At 37.5% G+C, this 19,594-nt stretch overlaps 1 protein-coding gene across 2 annotated transcripts in view; it reads right to left on the bottom strand.

The window, feature by feature from the left end:
* LOC120078006 overlaps positions 1 to 19,327 on the bottom strand; it is a 136,766-nt gene extending 117,439 nt beyond the window's left edge. For both annotated transcript variants that reach the window (XM_039032178.1, XM_039032177.1), the window contains exons 1-9: positions 18,982 to 19,327; positions 14,653 to 14,756; positions 7,220 to 7,354; positions 7,051 to 7,101; positions 5,265 to 5,359; positions 5,078 to 5,195; positions 2,020 to 2,121; positions 1,742 to 1,930; positions 1,318 to 1,478 (exon numbers count right to left, since the gene is read on the bottom strand). In XM_039032178.1, the coding sequence (XP_038888106.1) occupies positions 1,318 to 1,478; positions 1,742 to 1,930; positions 2,020 to 2,121; positions 5,078 to 5,195; positions 5,265 to 5,359; positions 7,051 to 7,101; positions 7,220 to 7,354; positions 14,653 to 14,756; positions 18,982 to 19,078 (1,052 nt within the window). In that variant the 5' untranslated portion in view covers positions 19,079 to 19,327. The remainder of the gene's footprint in view (positions 1 to 1,317; positions 1,479 to 1,741; positions 1,931 to 2,019; positions 2,122 to 5,077; positions 5,196 to 5,264; positions 5,360 to 7,050; positions 7,102 to 7,219; positions 7,355 to 14,652; positions 14,757 to 18,981) is intronic.
* Between the last annotated feature and the right edge of the window lie 267 nt (positions 19,328 to 19,594).

Below are 19,594 nucleotides of genomic sequence, written 5' to 3' on the forward strand. Positions count from 1 at the left end.
TCCCCCAATAAATCTGGGGCATTCGAAAAGTCTAATAAAGAAGGACAGGTCAGCAGTGTTGTTATTTCAGCCTCCGATTTTATTACTAGCCATGCTGGAAGTCCCTCAGGCTGCCATTCTCCAGTGCAAAACCACTCAATAAACAGAACTAGCAAACTTGCAGCACTAAAGAATATAATCCAAAACTTCCTCCACCTTCCGACAAAGGAAACAGCAAAACGGCCCAACGAGTTAGGGAAGCTTCTTGGTGATGATGCATCGCACTTGCACGGTCATGTAAAACTTGCCAGATAAAGAATCTCACTTTTCAAGGGCATGCTGGCAGAAGCTTATTGACATTTTCAATCTTCAATGGGCATTTGGTGCCTCCTTCAAAGATAATGTTGTTCAAATACTGGGTGGCCCTAAGTTGAAAAAGTAAACCTGTTCAAATATTGGGTGGCCCTAAGTTGAAAAAGAGAACCTGGATAAATGCAGTAAAGGCTTTACCTGCTGGAATTTGGTTCAAAAGTAACCAAAGAGTTTTTCATGATAAATCCTTATCGTAGATAAATTTATCGTGGATAAATCGTTTTGAAGCTACCAGACTTGATCCATCCACCTAGATCTCTCTTTCTAAGGCATCTTCAAGCTTCCCGGTGCAAGACATTTGTCTCAATTGGAGAGCTTTTACTTCCCTAGATTAGAGGCTACTTTATTTCTTGGTTTGAAGAGATTACTGATTGTATTATTTCCTCTTTATGTTAAACTTTATTATCTTCATCTTGTACCTTATGGGATATGATGAGGGCACTAGGGTAGTGTCAACCTTGTTGAGATGGTCGGGTGCGCCTATTGATCCCCTTATCTTGTCTTATATTTTGCTTTATTATGTATCCTTGTATTCAATCTTTTCATTATATCTATGAAAATTTTGTTGTTTCCTTTTCAAAAATATATCCTTTTATAATGCTCGTTCTAATGATTGACCACACATTAGCAACACAAAATATTTACTCAACCAGAGAAAAAGAAAACCAGTCACCTGGTGTTTCTCTACATTCAACCATCTTTAGAAAGGTTACATGCAACTCAAATAAAAGTTCGATTAAAACACCATTTCTATTTAAACATACTACATATCACCTAACTCAAATAAGAACTGCAATTAAATGTCTAAAATATATAAAAATAATACGTTTATTATAAAAATTTTAAAAAAAAAAAAAAAAAAAAAAAGCTTATTTTCCCAGCTGCTTCTATCATAAGAGAAGATTTTAATTCAATAACAAATGGTGACGCATACTTTAGAGAAAACAGCACAACTGCTCCAATTACCTTCCCTTCTTCAACTGGTCAGAAATTGAATTAAAAGCATACTTCCACCAGGAACTAGGATCAGTTTTCACAGAAACATGAGGCCGATAATGAGCATACTTCAATCGCTGATTGAATGCAGCAAAATTATCAACTAACTTCAGAATATCCCTATACCCATTCTGCAAAAGAAATACAAAATAATCATTCAGAAAGACCTTTTCTAGAATAAAGTTTTTCTTGTTTTTCTTTTGACATCTCGCTAGGCTTCCACAATAAAAGAATTTTCAGAAGGATCCCCTATCGTATTAACAAAATTCCTCTTTTGAGTTAGGATTGATGAGTCCAACTGAATCAAAGGTTATCATCAGTTCTTCCATGTCCAACAAAATTTGTTTCTAACCCAAAACTACAGTTTAGGGAGTTTCAGACATATATTTATAACCTTCGACAAACAGAGTGTCACGTCATCCAAATATACTGATGCTTTCTGTAGAGGTTCATGGCTATCTGCAAGATCATTTTCCCGCAACTTTGTATACCTTGCATATCCAGACACCGGTTGCAAAATATAGCCATGTTTTTCAGCAAGACCTTCAGCTGGTTTCCCATTCTTGGTACCAAAACGAAATACCTAAAAGGAATAGGATATCAGAAACACAATACTACTTCTCCAAATTAAAAGATACAAACACTTGTGAAGAAGAGCGAGAAGAGGAGTACTTTGTCCCACTCTGATGGAAGCAAATCCTCCCACGGTTTATCCATACACCAAGGGGATATATCACCATCAAGATAAACTGCCAACTGGTTGAGTTCAACGACCTGTTAACCAGAAACACGACATGAGCAACAAGTTGAATTAGTAAAATTGGAAACAAAGAAATATAAAAATCAATAAGGAGCATATTTAACAAGGTGAGAGGGTCATTTGGAAAGATCACATGATAGTTAAAGCATGCGAGCATTTTCTCCCAAAATTATTGTGCAAAGTCGCAGAAAACTAGAAGATACATAATTGACTCTCCATAGGGATGACAGAGAACACACCAATTTAGGGTCGATGCAATTCAAGGGGCCTTTTTAGTTAATAAGAACGTATGTTGTGTTAATACTTCCATGACTTACTTCCCATAGGAAGAATCGAATCTTCTTGGGAATGGGACCTTTCAAAATATTTCTGTAAAGGGGAGTGTTCTACTTGTTGCCACCAAAGGCGAGGTGGTGCGTAATCGATTTCAATCAAAATTGGCCTGTCTTATCTAAGCTCCATTTCCAAGTGTCTTTCCCCGTGGGCTGGTAGGGGAAATCAAAATAGTGGGCATACATCAATCTCTACCTCATTTAGGTGTCGTCTTAGCCTGAGGTCCCATGCTTGATAAGCATAATTCCAGCAATCAGCAACAGAGACCTCCTTCTGTCCAGAAAGAGCAAAAAGTCTAGGGAAAACCATCTTGAGAGGGGTGGAGCCAGCCCACAAATCACTCCAAAATAAGGTATTTGCCCCATTGCCAATCATATGGGTAATGTTGTCATGTATGAGATCTTTCATTTGAGCGATATAGGTCCATGAGCCCTTAGATCTTTCATTTGTTGTATATATGAGATCTTTCATTTTTCGTGTATATGAGATCTTTCATTTGAGCGATATATATGGTTATAATGGGGAACCATATATAGCATTGATTAGACGCTTCCAAAGAGCATCTCTCTCAAAGTTATATCTCAAAACCCATTTTGCCAAAAGACATTTGTTCCGTATCTTCAAGTCAATCAATCCAAGGTCCCCCTCAGTTATAGGGAGTTGAACTTTCTGCCATCTAATTGTGTGGATACCTCTTTTGTCATCATACCCATTCCATAGAAAGTTCCTATAAAGTTTTCAATTCGGTCAACGGCCTTTGAAGAAATCTTGTAGAGGGATAGATAGTATGTAGGGATGTCGCTAAGAGTTGCTTGGATTAAAGTGAGACGGCCGCCCTTGGAGACATAAGTACCATTCCAGATGTTGAGCACCTTTCCACCTTCTCAATGATGGGCTCCCAAAATGCACTTGAATATGTTTTACCATTCAAGGGGAGGCCGAGGTAAGTGGAGGGCCAATCACCGACCTTGCACCCGAAAGAAGCAGCCAAGGATGCAACCGTGTCTCCGTCAATGTGAATGCCCATGATTTTAGACTTGGAGTGATTGATGCGTAGACCAGTTCAAAGGATTCAATAATCGCAAAGAGGTTGGTAAATTTATCCTTTTCATACAATGAGAAAAGAATAGTGTGATCCACAAATTGTAAGTGATTGATGTTGAGCCCTGTGTTACTGACATTGAATCCTTCAATACGACCTATGTCTACCCCCGTTGTAGCATTCTGCTAAGGCAATCAACCACCAAGGTGAAAAGAAACGGAGCAAGGGGTCACCTTGTGATGTGGTAGGATCAGAAAATTAGGATATCTTGGTGAAATCCTTAATTGATTACGTTTTTTTTTTTTAAATGGAGACGAGTCTCTTCATTAATAAAATGAAATGAGACTAATGCTCAAAGTATAAGAGAATTATACAAAGAACAAAAAGGCCTAAGGATCAGGAGGTGCACCTAAGAATCTCAACTAGGTTGTCACCCCTTTAGCGTCCTCATCCTTTCCAAACAAACTATCCTCAAGATAAATAAAACCAAAGCTAAAACTCAACCCATACAAAAGAGTAACAAGAAAAAACGATTTCAACATAAACCAAGACCAGGCAAAACAAAACAAACAATTACAGAAAATACTCAAACTAAATTAACTAGAGGAGATCTGATCCGAGAAGCAATCCGCTAGCAATATTGGAAAATGAAGGCCCCCCAATAATTAAAGATTTTCCAGCAAGAAACCAACATTTTAACCATGATACTTTTGAGTGAAACCAAAAGTATCATGATTCATGCTTTCAGTATATGTTTAAAGTTCTTTTAACTTTTGAATACAATCACGACCCACTCATCCTGCTAAATGATTCTGTTCCACTAACTAGACAAGTCCAGAAAGACAAAGGTAAGTTTTTCAGAAAAAGCCAACCCCCAAAACCAACAATGAATGCTGGATGAGAATGTGCTTTGTAAGACCAGTTTTCAAATTTCAAATGAAATTTACCAATTTTCCTCCATTTTCCATCAAAGTCCAGTTTGGCAAAGTCATCATCAAGTTTAATCAATGCCTTATCAGCCATAAAAGTCTTGAAGAGCAATAAAAATAGGAGATTCAAGAATATATTTGGATGGCTTTGATCTGTTTTTGAAAGCACGATCATTTCTCCCTTCCTAAATCTTAGACAAAACCGCACAAATGAAGTTGGTCCATAAGTCTGCCTTGCAACCCTTGAAAGGGTGGTCCAAAAACATTAATTTGATCCAATTCATAGTGTCAAGAAGGGAAGTCAAATTCCATCTAAAAGCACAGAAGAAGTTGTTTGGTCAATGAAGGGGTGGTCCAAAAACATTAATTAATGAAAAAGTTTTTTTTTTTTTTTTTAAAAAAAAAGTGTAACATCGCTTTACCAATTAAAAGTTTGTTTTCCTACAAACAAATAAAAATAGAAGTAGAAATGAACAGTTGACAGCAATAAAAGGTTTGCAAGTTGAATGCTCCAGTCTTCGCAATCTGTGTGTGATTGATATTTGTTCAAAAGCATGCACGTAATTGGATCTTTTCCAACAGTAACACAGATCCCATTTCATGACCGGTAACAAAGGGGGGAATGGGATGAGGACATTAAAGAAATAAAATGTGTAGGAAGCAGACCTTCTGAATACGATCAAGTGCACCGCCGGTTATAAAAGTCTCCTTCCCATCATCATCTACTGTAACAGCTGAAAGTTTTTCTAAACTCACACCAGCTGCAAATGGATGTCCAGGATTGCTGCAAATGGAAACTTGTGTTATTAAACAAACCAATCAAGCGCATGAAGTAGAGACATCTTTTTTTTACCTTTCAATATCCTCATATCTGATGTGAATGTTTGATATCGAAAGCTTTAAATTTCCAATTATTGTGCTGATCAGTGATCCCAACCACGAGTTATTCTAGAGAAAAAGAAAACCCAGAAGAAAGGGGAAAGGTCACTAAAGTCATGCAAAACAAAAATATTTCACATATGGTTGCACTAAAAATAATCAATTAAGAGGAAGGAGAGAGAGTCTGAAATTAGGCTCCAACAATATCAGGATATAAACAAGTAATTTTTCACATACAGTTACCCTAGCATCAGGCATATAAAATGAAACCAAACGCAAACCATCACCACATCAAGCCCGAGGACATTTCATCCTAGAAGCTAAGTTCAATCAGACACCATGCACACTTACTTTTTTTTCAGACAATTAAGAATGAAATAATCAAATGAATGTTCTTTAATCTTCATCAACTACAGAATGACAACCGATATTTTGAAGATATTTGAAGTTTGAAGATAACCATTGTTATGATAATTGTTGAAGCATAATTTGAATTTTCTTGTCCATAACTACTCATCTAGTTACTTTTGATATTTTCTTATTGTCATTACAATTTTTTGTTTTCATTAAACAGAACATACGTGCAATCGGATATTTCTACTCACTATAGAACAGTATAGTATTTTTCAACAATAGACAAATGCCAATGTTTTAAAAGGCTAAAGGAGGCCTTGATGGTTTACCTCTTGGAGAATCGAGACATAAGCCTCGAGGCAGTATAAGGCGTAAGCCTCAAACATTTTACAAATCCTAAATTGATATTACCTATTATGGCTAAACATGAGTCATACAAAAGTGTTTGAAATAAAAAAATTTTAAAATAAAAAAATAAAACCCACAATTATCACTTAATAAAAAAATTCTAAAAGAATATCTTCAACATCACTGCTATCATCATTAATAGAATTGATTTTTACTTAAATTTTTGTCTTCAATGCTCTTAAAGTCGCAACATTAGAAGAATAAGCCTCAGTGTGTTTATGGTTTCTCCACACATACACACACACACACAAAGGCTATTTAAGTTAACCACTATTCTTTTAGTGTTAGGACCCGAAGTTAAGAAAGCTAGAGATGTAGAATAAATGACTATACACCAATATCTCGGAAGACTTGAGTGTGACTTTGTGTGCAAGCCCCTGAAAAAAAAAACAAAGGGACAGAGTTTCCTACCTCAGATAAATGAGCTGTTTCTACTTGTTCTTCATACTCTTTTATTATTTATTTATTCTGGAGGCGGGTTTTTTAGGTGTACTCAGCATTATTTAGTCACTATGGTCATGAGCCTCACAAGTAACAACCAATACATAAATAAATCACAATTCACAATACAACTTCAACATATTTAGCATGAAAATTAATGCCTTAATGTTTCTTTTACCCCCATTTCAGCTCTTATACATGCTGCTATGAGCAGCAGGAATTTTTCTTGTCGCTCGGTTTCTTCTTCCAAAAAAAAATATTAAGGCATTAATCTCCATGCTAAATATGTTGAAGTTGAATTATAATTTATTTATGTATTGGTTGTTACTTGTGAGGTTCATGGGTCACAGCCATTGTGATTAAAACTCATCGGCCTTAATGGTTAGCCAATGCACTGAGCATGATGAATTTCAGCAACCATTGGTGGAGAAAACCCGATTAAGATTTCATACAAAAAACTTGCATCCCCTTTATGCCACTGATGTAAAAACTAACAACCGCCAACCACCATATAAGAGGAAGCGAAATGACCATCATAGTGCTTACAGTAGACTTACCATTTCTGTCTTTGTTCGCTGCATCCTCTCCAATAGTTTGATTTCCATTTCCTGCTCCATGTTAAGAGTGAAGAAATTAGATGTTTATATGGTTGTGTATGATTTCTTCATCCCCCCACCCAGAATAATAATAATAATAATAATAATAATAATATCAACAACAACTTACACGAACTCTAGTTTTCTTGACCTCTTGGATACCATCTTCACTGTGTCCCTCAACTTCTGTAGCAGGCTCAGCTAATAAGAAGATTCGATCTAAATACACTATGACAGGATCTTGACCAAGTCTGCTCCATGGAACCTGATGAAAACGTATTAATGACATAGAAACCTTGTTACTCAAAAACTCTAAAGTCAAAGTTGAAACAAAATGACAAGTATACTCTTTCAAGTAGCCGTAAAGCTCAACTGAGAAAGGATTGAAAAGGAGAATGGCTGAAAGACTATGATAAACTGAAGCAGTCCATCTGCACCTTAACCAAGCCATGTATTGGAAAGCCAACAAGTCATCCATGGCAGCTCCATGTGTAGCTTTTTGAGGGAGCAGATTCAGCCAGAAAGTTATGTACTACTTTGGCTTATTTCATTCATCAATGAAATTGTTTCTTATCCAAGTTCAAAACAATAACTGAAGACAGCAAGTCAAGGAATTTACTGCCTAAGCACCAACTATACCTTAGCACCAAGTTGAAAGCCAACACTAAAAGAATAGTGGTTAACACATCAAAAGAAAATAGACTTGAGTCCCATTGATAAGCTAACTGAATCTATTCCACCAGTTCAAAAGGCGGACAAAAGAACTCACTCAGACCACAACAAGGTTCAATTTGGTCAAGAAACTGAATTCTTTTTTTTAAAAAAAAAAAAAAAGGAAACGAGTCTCTTTGTTGATGTAATGAAATGAGACAAAGCTCAAAATACAAGAGGAAGAATCAAGAGATGCACCCGGGAATCTCAACTAAGTTGACACCCTCATAGCATCCTCATCATTTCCAAATACCAAAAGCCAGAAAAATAAAAGCATGTCAATTTAAACAAAAATCTTGAATGGAATAGTCTTCAAAATGCTTGGATAAAGTGCACCACAAAGAAGCATTCCGCCGAGCAGTTTCAAACCTATCCGACCAACCAAGGAGATTATCATGTAACATCCTTTGGTTTCTCTCAAATCATAAATCAGCCAACAAAGCCTTAACCACATTGTACCAAATCAGCCAAGAACTCCCTTTTAAGTGTGGGCCTAATAGGAGCTGCTGTACATTGTCTCTGAAAACCTCTCCAAACACCCACGATATATTAAAAATAGAAAATAATTTCCACCAACATTGCGCTGAGTATGGGCAAGTGAAAAAGAGATGCAACAAATATTCTCCACGCTGTTTACACAAAGGACAAATAGAGGGGGACAAACAGCTAGATGGAATTTTCCTTTGCATTGTTGACGAGCAGTTTAGGTGTCCAAAAACCATGATCCACACAAGAATGTTAACAAGCCTCGGCCATTTAGTCTTCCAAAGTGCCTTATAGAACGTTTTGTCCAAAGGGGAAGAGGGAGACAGGTGGGCTGAGGGGGATTTCACTGAAAAATTCCCAGATGCCTCTAAAGACCATGTTCTTCTATCAAAATTATCTGAAACCTTCTACATGAAATTTTCCCAAGCAACTCTTGATACTCAATAATCTCCTCCTTAAGCAATCGACGGAAAATGATAGACCATTGATGACAGAGCCATCCCAGTGATTTGCCACTGAACCTTTTGGAAATAAACTGAATTCCAAGCTCAAGATGATCTTGAGAACTAAAAAGATGCCCACAAATCCAGAACTCAGCATTTCGCTCGGGACAGTAGAAAAACAAAATTGTCGTCTACAATATTCAGAGTTCGACTCGAAATCAAGCAACAAGAAAAAAGACCTGTATACGAATTCAAACATTGGGAAGGAATTTAAATGAGGACAAGCTGACACAAGAAGAAAATTGATCTAAGAAAAATGGGGCTAATTGGGTAAAAGTGATGTAAGAAGAATGGAGGAAAAAAGGGATTTTTTTTTAAAGGAAACGAGTCTCTTTATTCATTAAGAAAATGAAGTGAGACTAATGCTCAGAATACAAGGATACGATATGGATCAGCAGGTGCACCAGAACATCTCAACTACGTTGACACTCCCCTAGCACCCTCATCATTTTCGAAGGACATAATATAAGATTAAATAATAGGTTTCATAACAGTACTTAGGGAACAAATTAAAAGCAAGACAGCCTAAGAACAATAATAAAACACGGCTAGCCAAAATTCCTTTGGGAAGATAGCTTCAAAGTTCCTGAGAAAGGAAGGCATGCCAATTCAAACTGATTTCTTTGCACGAGTAAGCTGCAAAGGTGCTAGTGAGAGAGCTCCACATAGAGGCATTAAGCTGGGCTACTTCAAATCTTGTGAACCAAGGAGTTTCCTTGTCTTGGAAGACTCTTTGGTTCCATTCAAACCACAAATCTGCCAGCACTACCTTAACAGCATTGACCCACAAAATTTGTTTTTTTTTCATAAGGTTTGGACCTACTAGCAACTGTTGGACGTTATCTCTGAATGCTTCCCCAAAAGCCCAACTTAAGTTGAATGTCTTGAATAATGAGAACCAGTAATTTTGAGCATAAACACAATCAAAAAGAAGGTGTTGAAGGTCTTCCCTATTCCTTTTACACAAAGCACATCTATTAGGAGAAAGATAATGGGAGGATAACTTCTTTTGCAGCACACTTGAGCAGTTTAGAGTTCCAAATATCATTACCCAAATGATTATATTTACTCGCCTCGGGCTTTTAGACTTTCAAAGTGCTTGTCTTAAAGATTTATCGATTGGAGGGGCTTTGCGAAGATGAGTGACTAGTGATTTAACCGTGAAAAAGCCATTGGATTCCAATGACCATGAGCGTTTGTCGAAGCAATCCTTCACTTCTATTATTGCAACTAAGCTTAACAAAACTTGAAAATCTTAAATTTCTTCCTCTTTTAGTAGTCTTCTAAATGAGATGCACCAAGAGGATGTGTTTTTATCCCAATGATCCGACACTAAGCCATTTGGTTGAAGAGCTATTTGGAACAAACTAGGAAATCGGAGATTGAATGGAGTATTGTCGATCCAAGCATCCAACCAGAATGCTATTCTGCAGCCGTTACCTATTTTGAAGACAGCCAAATTTTCCACTTTCAGCCATGATCTTGAGATGTTGATCCAAGGGCTTCTAAGACTACAACCTGCCCTTCCTGAAGTGTGCCAACCAAACAAGCTGCTGCCATGTATGCTTTTAACAACTTTACAACAAAGGGAGGAGTTCTCATTCATAAATCTCCATCCCCATTTTGTTAAAAGAGACAAATTTCTTTCTTTTAAACCGCCAAGCCCTAAACCTCCTTCCTCTTGGGCTTTAGACCCTACTCCCACTTGGCTAAGTGGTTTATTTTCCCCCCTTTATCGCCTTCCCAAAAGAAGTTTCTCAAAATTTTTTCCAATCTGGATAACACCTTCCCTGGCACCAAGAAGGAAGACATATAGTAAGCAGGAAGATTTTAGAGTACTCACTTATAAAGGGTCACCCTTCCTCCTCGAGATAGGTTGTATCTTCTCCATTTGTCTAGTTTGCCTTGAAATTTGTCAAAAATTGGCGGCTGGAACTCCACCTTTTTGGGTATCCACCCAAAGGAAGACCGAGGTAAATGAAAGGAAGTTGCTCAGCTTTACAATTGAATCTAGCAGCCACTGATACCAACTTGTCTGAATCTACGTTTATGCCACAAAACACTGATTTTTCCCAATTAATTTTTTGGCCTGAACACCACTCAAACAGATCAACAGTAGCCCAAAGAGTATCTAGCATGGCATCTTCATACTTGCAAAAATTCGTGTCATCCACAAATTGGAGAATAGAGACAAGGATTTTATCTTTACCAACCGTGAAGCCTTCATATCTTCCTTTTTCATGCAAACGAGTGATTATGAGTGATTAGGGCATTTAGCATTTCACTAGCTAAGATGAATAAGAAAGGAGAAAGGGAGTCTCCTTGCCTAATTCCTCTTGTTGCATTGATTCTTCCTCGAGGCCTACCATTAATGAAGATGGAGAACTTTGGGTTGGCGATGCAACCCATTACTCATGAGATCCATTTTGGATTGAAATTTTTTCCATAAAGCACCTTTTCTAGGAAGGTCCAATCAACTCTATCAAAAGCTTTTTTAAGTCCAACTTAAAGATCCAACCTTTCTTCTTTTTGGATCTATAATCTTCTATGACTTCATTGGCTATGAGAATGGGGTCAAGGACCTGTCTCCTCTCAATGAAAGCACTTTGAGTAGGAGCTATTATACTTGGCATGATCCCTTTGAGTCTTTCAGCTAATACTTTTACAATTATTTTATATGTAAGGGTTGTGAGATTGATCAGCCTGAAATCTTTTACTTTTACCACATCTATCTTTTTTTTAATTAAGCAAATGAAGTTCTCTTTAACACAAGAGTTGTAAAATTCATCAAACAATTTTGTGAAGTTATCCTTTAGTTGAATCCAAAATTTTAGGACGAATTCTGGTGTAAAACCATCCAGGCCTGGTGCCTTGTTTTTTCCCAACCCTTTCACAACCTTAGCATACCAAGCTAGATCCAAAGTTCTTAAATGTATTTTCATTGGTTATTCCCGTGTTCAAAAGGGGTATGGGTGTTATTGTCCTAGTCTAAATAAATATTTCGTCTCCTCTGATGTCACATGTTTTAACATTCCTCATTTTTTTCATCACCGTCTCTCTTCGAATAAGAGTTGGGGAGAACATAAGGAATTAGAGGATGATTTCCTTGTCTACAAAGTTATTTCTCCCTCCGATCCTCTTCCTGATTCATCTCTACCTGTGGCTACCTCTACTCTTCCACCCATCGTTAAGGCCTATACTCGACGATAACCTCCTTCAGTTCCATGGCCTGTACCAGAGACTTCTTCGTATCCTCCAATTCCATGCCCTATACCAGAGTCTTCTTCGTCATTGGATCCAGAAACAAGTGATGATCTTCCTATTGCTCTTCGTAAAGGTAAACCTACATGTGCTCATCCTATTTTCTCTTTTGTTTCATATAACCATTTGTCACCTTCCACATGTTCATTCATTGCATCCTTAGAGTCTGTATCCATCCCTAAAACTGTTCATGAGGCTTTGTCTCATCCTTGTTGATGTGCCGCAATGGTGGAGGAGATGACTGCCTTAGATGATAATTGTACTTGGGATTTAGTTTCTCTCCCTACAAGAAAGAAGGCTATCGGTTGCAAATGGGTGTTTGCAGTTAAAATCAATCCTAATTGTTCTGTTGCTCGATTAAAAGCGCGCCTTGTAGCGAAAGGCTATGCACAAACTTATAGTGTTGACTATGCTGATACTTTTTCTCCTATAGCAAAAATGGCATCTGTGAGGTTGTTTATTTCATTAACTTCAATCAATCATTGGCCTTTACATCAGCTTGATATTAAAAATGCATTTCTTCATGGTGATCTTCAAGAAGAGGTGTATATGGAGCAACCACCAAGGTTTGTTGCTCCGGGGGAGAATGGAACGGTGTGTCGCCTTCGTAAATCTTTGTATGGATTAAAGCAGAGTCCACGGGCATGGTTTGGTAAATTTAGTCAGGTGATTGAAAGCTTTGGAATGCGAAAGAGCACGTCAGATCATTCGGTCTTTGTTAAGAGATCTGAAGGCGGTGTCATCTTGTTAGTCGTATATGTGGATGATATTGTGATTACTAGTGATGATGCTTTAGGTATCCAGTCCCTAAAGACCTTTCTTCATAGTTGATTCCATACAAAAGATTTGGGCATGTTGAAGTACCTCTTAGAAATTGAGGTAATAAGGAGCAAGAAAGGAATACTATTATTACAGAGAAAATATGTACTTGACTTGTTGACTGAAACAGGAAAGCTAAGGGCTAAGCCATGTAGTACCCCAATGATGCCCAACTTATAGCTCATAAAGGATGGAGAATTGCTAAAAGATCCTGAAAGATATAGGAGGTTAGTTGGAAAACTTAATTACCTTACAGTGACTCGACCCGACATAGCCTATTCAGTAAGTATTGTGAGTCAGTACGTGTCATGCCCTACAGTTGATCATTGGGTTGCATTGGAACAGATTCTATATTATCTGAAGGGTGCTCTCGGACGTGGTTTATTATATAAGGATTATGGTCATATTAATATTGAATGTTTCTCATACGTCGATTGGGCAGGATCTAAAGAAGACAGAAGATCAACCTCAGGGTATTGTGTTTTTGTTGGTGGTAATTTGATTTCTTGGAAGAGTAAGAAGCAAAATGCGGTGTCACATTCAAGTGCGGAATCAGAATATAGAGCAATGGCACAGTCTGTGAGTGAATTGATTTGGATATATCAACTTTTTGTTGAGTTGGAATTTGAAATCACCACACCGACAAAATTGTGATGTGATAATCAAGCAGCACTTTATATTGCGTCTAATCCAGTATTTCATGAAAGGACAAAACATATTGAAGTTGATTGCCATTTTGTACGTGAGAAAAATCAACAAGGGTTGGTATCTACAGGATATGTGAAGACTGGAGAACAATAAGGAGATATCTTCACGAAAGCATTGGATGGAACACATATAGATTATCTATGTAACAAGTTAGGCATGAGTAACATATATGCTCCAACTTGAAGGGGAGAGTTATAGTTCTATTGTTAAGGTTTTCCATTATCGTAAATATTTTGTTATATTTCTTTCCTTTTCTATGCTTTGTACACTTGTATATATTCATATCTTTGGTGAATGAATAGAGTATTCAGATTCTCTCTCAAACCTAAGAGTTTTACAGATATTATAGACACTATCATCATTGTGCAAAGATAATACAGACTTCTTATTGCAAATTGGAAAACCTTTTTGTATTCCCTATGATATGTCTCTTATACACATCTAGATGTGTATAAGAGACAGCCCCGGGGCAAATCAAGTGGGTAGGATGTGAAACACACAGCTGGGAAGTGACGACCGACGGCTGAGATGCAACATCCGACGGAGCTTTAACTGACCGACGGCAACGGCAAATGAACGGATGTTGATCGACGGCGGCGGCAACAAGGCTAGGGCTCTTTTAGGTCTGTCTCTTATACAGATCTAGATGTGTATAAGAGACAGCCCCGGGGCAAATCAAGTGGGTAGGATGTGAAACACACAGCTGGGAAGTGACGACCGACGGCTGAGATGCAACATCCGACGGAGCTTTAACTGACCGACGGCAACGGCAAATGAACGGATGTTGATCGACGGCGGCGGCAACAAGGCTAGGGCTCTTTTAGGTTTTCAGAAAATTAGGGTTTTTTTAGGGTTCCAAAATATTTGAAGCTCTGATACCATGCTGAAAAATATTAATTTCTCTTATTTCTCTTGGGAGGAAAGGGTTTCTTAAATAGAAGAACACTCCATTATAAATAAGAAAAAATAAAATACGGCAAATATAATACAATAAATACAATGAAGAATTTCAAAAAAAGGAAATAATCAACCGTGAAATATGATCATGGACTGTGCGAGTGGAAATTTCACAAACCTTAATTTTGACTGATCCAAGAAATCCGGCTTTAACTTTCACAGGCAACTTCAATGCATTGAGTGCCTCTGGCTTTAGTTGCATATTTGTTAGCTCAACATCACCTAAGAGAATAACATGAACAAGTTGAAAGTTCAATCAAAACCAAAGGAGTAAGGACTTTAAATACATATATGATAACAAATAGAGCTTGCACACATACTTGACAATGCAATGCCCTATAATTATTTTGATCGTATTCAAATTCAGATATTTTATGAAAAACCTCAACCCATAAAAGTTTCCAGCTCATAAAGAATTTATTATGCCCTCACCGCAATCCATAACCTGATACAGGCAGAAATCATGAACTTGACCTCCTTGTCCAAGCTCTATGGTTAATATTATAATGGTGCTTAACCCTACTATTATCCTCTATTAGTTAGTTCTCACTTCTATTTACATAATACCAGTAATCCCACCCAAGCGATATGGAGATAATTGATTAAAGATCCATTCTTAAGGCCTAAAATGATTTTTGTCCCATTTTTTTTAGCAGAAACGAGACTATTCATAAATATAATGTAAAAGTCTAATGCTTGTACATGAGAGGAAACAAAGAAAAAGCTTCGAGCATACCAATACAATGCTAGAACCAAATTATATCATAAAGACTAAAACTCTAGAGAAAAAGTACAACAATCCAATTAAACACATAACTCAAGAGAAACCCAAATTCCAAAAGACTTAAAACTCGAACAAGCTCGAAACAAATAGAAGAAAAGCTTCCACCGAAATATCTTGCAAATGTTGAGATTAACGATGGACCCACTAAGCATGATGCAATCTTTGAGAACAATTAAGAGTGTTATAGTATATGTGTAGTTATAGGAGTTTATTAGTCTTTTGCGCCCCCCCCAATTTTTTTTAAATATAATGGAGCATCCAAGATGATAAAATAGTACAATGGATGAAATTGGAGATTCTAACTCATTCTAGGTAATCAAGGAAGTAGAATCTATCAAAATGGACCCAAGAGTGATTCATCGACTCATAACCTTTATTAGTTGATTTAATGCTTTAAGCCAAAATCTAGTCTCCTACAACACATGACTGTACCAAAATGTAATTTTTGAATATCCATCAACCAATATCTCCTTAAAACAAAAGATCGTGGAAACAAAGATGGCTTAGGTGTAATATATTTCTCATCTTAGTGAGGCTAGCTAAGTAATCAACATCCAGATTGCTTTAAATGATCATGTAAGAACTTGAGAAGTTAAAATGGTCCAAGCAGCATTTATCCATATTTATTTACCATTCTCAGTTAGGATTTCCATGTATGCCTATATATATTGAACTCTAATGTATAGAATGATGATGAGTTCTCTCATATTTTGCTCTAACTTTATCATGGTATCAGACCTTTAGGTATTTCCTAGGGCAATTAGGGTTTTGCGAGTAATTTGGAGATTTGTGAACCCTTGAGGTTTTAGGTTTAGAGCATCTTTTAGGAGAGTTTACTTTGGGTTTGGAGTATTTTCTTTGTTGTTGACACCCGTTGCCGCTACTAAAATCCTCTGCCATTGCCGCCGCCGCCACCCCATCGGAAATCCGCCGCTGTCGCACACGAGGTCAGTCTGTTACCAATGTGTTTTTTCATCACTCCCCAACTCAGAAGAAACCAAAGTTTAGCCGGAAAATAGTCAACGCGTGAGTCACACGCGCCACTGAAATCTGCTGCCCTCCGTCACACGCGTCGACGTGTGGAGCATTCGTTTTTTTGCCATCACTTAGGCTTGTCTCGATTTGCGTTTTCCGACGTGTCTGTGCATTTAGATCCAACAAAGCACACTCGATAGGAAAGATATTTGGAGAAGTGGTTATTTCTAATTCCTTGGTTCGTCTTTCTTTCAACTGTTTGTGAGGATCTTGTGGCCATATTCTGCTCGAGTTCGAAGTTCTTTTGTAAAAGAGGTCGCAATGATGTCTAATGTGGTTTAGTCGACGGCTCCATTCACCCATGGTTCATCTAAGCAGCTCTTTGTTAATTCTGTAGTTGAGATCAATGAATTTGAACAGTACCATAAACCATCTAAAGCATTTTCTACATCATCTGCATGTACCCCTATTACAACCATTGCTAATTCAGATAATACGAATTATTGTCTTCTTTCATCCTCTACACAATGGGTAATCCCAACTTATTTTCCAACATTTTGTCAACTACATCTCTTCCCAGTGTTACCTTAGCAGATGGATCAGAAATCTTCTGTTCTTGGAACTGACGCTCGACCCATCTCTTTCTCTGACGTCAGTCCTACATTTATCTCAGTTTTCCTTTAATTTGGTCTCTATTAGTCAAATCACTCGTGACCTTAATTGTTGTGTCTTATTTTATCCCTGTTATTGCTTGTTTCAGGATCTTGTGACGAAGAAGACATTAGGTATATTGTCTCTCAAATCTTTCCTTCAAAGTCAATTTCATACTAAAGACTTAGGAGTGCTAAAGTACTTCTTAGGTATTGAAGTAATGAGAAGCAAGAAGGGTATTTTTATGTCACAAAGAAAATATGTGCTTGATTTTCTATCTAAGACAGGAAAAATGGGAGCCAAGCCATGCAGTACTCTAATGATGCCTAATCTGCAACTTCTAAAAGATAGAGAACCATTTAAAGATCTTGAAAGATATAGAAAATTGGTTGGAAAGTTAAATCACCTTATAGTAACACGACCAAACATAGCGTATTTTGTAAGCATTGAGTCCGTTTATGACCTCACATAGTCACAATAGCAGATCATTAGGCTGCAGTACAATAAATTCTATGGTATTTGAAGGATGGACCTCGACGTGGGATCTTATATAAAATCGTGGCCATATGATGATTGAATGTTTTTCAGATGCCGATTGGGCAGCATCAAAAGAGGACAGAAGATCGACTTCTGGCTATTGTGTTTCTGTTGGAAGCAATTTGGTTTTGTGGAAGAGTAAGAAGCAAAATGTAGTCTCACGATCAAATGCTAAATCAGAATATATAGGCACAATCAGTTGTGAAATTATGTGGTTACATCAACTCTTGATTGAGTTGGACTTAAATACTATAGTTCCAACCAAGTTGTGGTGTGACAATCAAGTTGCCCTTCATATTGCTTCCAACCCAGTATTTCATGAGCGTACTAAACATATTGAAATTGATTGTCATTTTGTTCAGGAAAAAATACAACGAGGTTTGGCGTCTACCGAATATGTGAAGACTGGAGAACAATTAGGAGATATTTTCACGAAAGCTTTCTTTGTAGACTGGCCACAAAAATCTCCTTTCTTTGTAGACCTTTGGGCCATAGACATTTGTAATCCATAATGATTCTTGCATTGAGTCAAGACATTGATTGATAGTGTATGGCCCCCTTTTAATACAATTTTAACTTCAATTTTCCTTTCACCCCATAATATTAGCAATACTCTCAGATTTGTCATAAGCCTCCACAAAAGACCAATCAATATCTCTAGAACCTTATATACATCATCATCAAGCAATTTTACAAAATTATTCTTATTTATTTTCTCTCTTCCTCCTTCCTTCGATTTCTTCTCTCTTCATCATCTAGTGCTTTTCTCCTCCAGCCTGACCAACTTCAGAACCAGCTCCGGCGTGACCAACTTCGGTGAGACCATGCACCAGCTCCAACGAGTCCACACAAGTAGCTCCAGCCATCTTCTTCTTTTCCTCTCCCTCTATTCAGTTCGTGTTGCGAGATCGCCCACCAGAAAGCGAGACAGAGCGAGATCAAGTACCAAAGAGCGATAACATGAGAGAAAGAGAAAGAGGAGAGTGATATGTGTGAGAGGAAAGGGAGCAAGAGAGCAAAAAAGCATGCATGCGCGAGGTTCATTTGGTAATTTCACCCGAATATGACGTCAGCAAAGGGTCAAAAAACCTAATTTTCAAAATGCCGGTGAATCTCTTTTTTTCTCCTCAAAATTTGGGTCATCCATCTAGCGAACGCAGGGGACCACTATGCCTTAGAAGTTATATCCATAGTAGAATGACAATAAGGTCCAAACTGAAGAAATGTAAGTCACTAATTCATCAAGAACATAGTTTAATCCCACCTACTATCTTCCTAGCAAACTCAATACTATCCTCTCATTCGCCACCTTAAAACTATTCCGAATATGAATTACATTTTTCTTATTGCACGAAGTTAAATACCAACCACCTAAGACCAAAAGCACAATATATGTACAATGTTTGCAGAACTTCAAAAACTAACACTCATGCGATGAAGGCAGCAGAAGTAAAATGAAGAAGACGAAACATGAAGTGCAGGAATTGAAATGAATCCAACCTTGCCATACACTGATCTTCAGAGCCTCCTTGTTGAGTCCTCGCACATAATTTCCAAGGTACCTCTGCAATAAGTACGCCACTTGATCCTCCAACATTTTTGGTAACCTCTCGATCAAATTCTTGTTACGTTAAACTACAAACCAAACAACAAGCAGAAAAAACTTAAGATGGAGAAAATCAAGAAGAAAGAGAAGAACGATGAGCAATTCACAGTCAATTCAATATTCATTCTCAGAGACGGAATGATCCGTTCAAATCACAGCGTCTTCTCTAAAGAGTATTTTAGAAGAAGGAAAGAAAAGATCGCCACGGCCGACATGTCGAATTACACATTTTGTTTCTGAGGTCATTACAAATGAAGCAATCCGAATAATTCCGAGTTCTGACGGCGTTTCAGATCACCGCCACGTGATCTGCACGTGGTCAACATTTAATAGAAAAGTCAAACCTAATGGCTACGTTAGTGGTTGCAAGGAGGAGAATAGTGTGGTTCTGTTTGTAGGTGATTTTTACCCAGATAACTTCATCGTTACTCCTGAGACTCCATACGTGGAGTGAAATTACGCAATTGCCATTAGGAGAGGCGGTGTAAGTTGCCGACGTGGAAAATG

Source organism: Benincasa hispida, chromosome 5 (genome assembly GCF_009727055.1).
Source record: "Benincasa hispida cultivar B227 chromosome 5, ASM972705v1, whole genome shotgun sequence".
NCBI classification, from domain to species: Eukaryota; Viridiplantae; Streptophyta; class Magnoliopsida; order Cucurbitales; family Cucurbitaceae; genus Benincasa; species Benincasa hispida.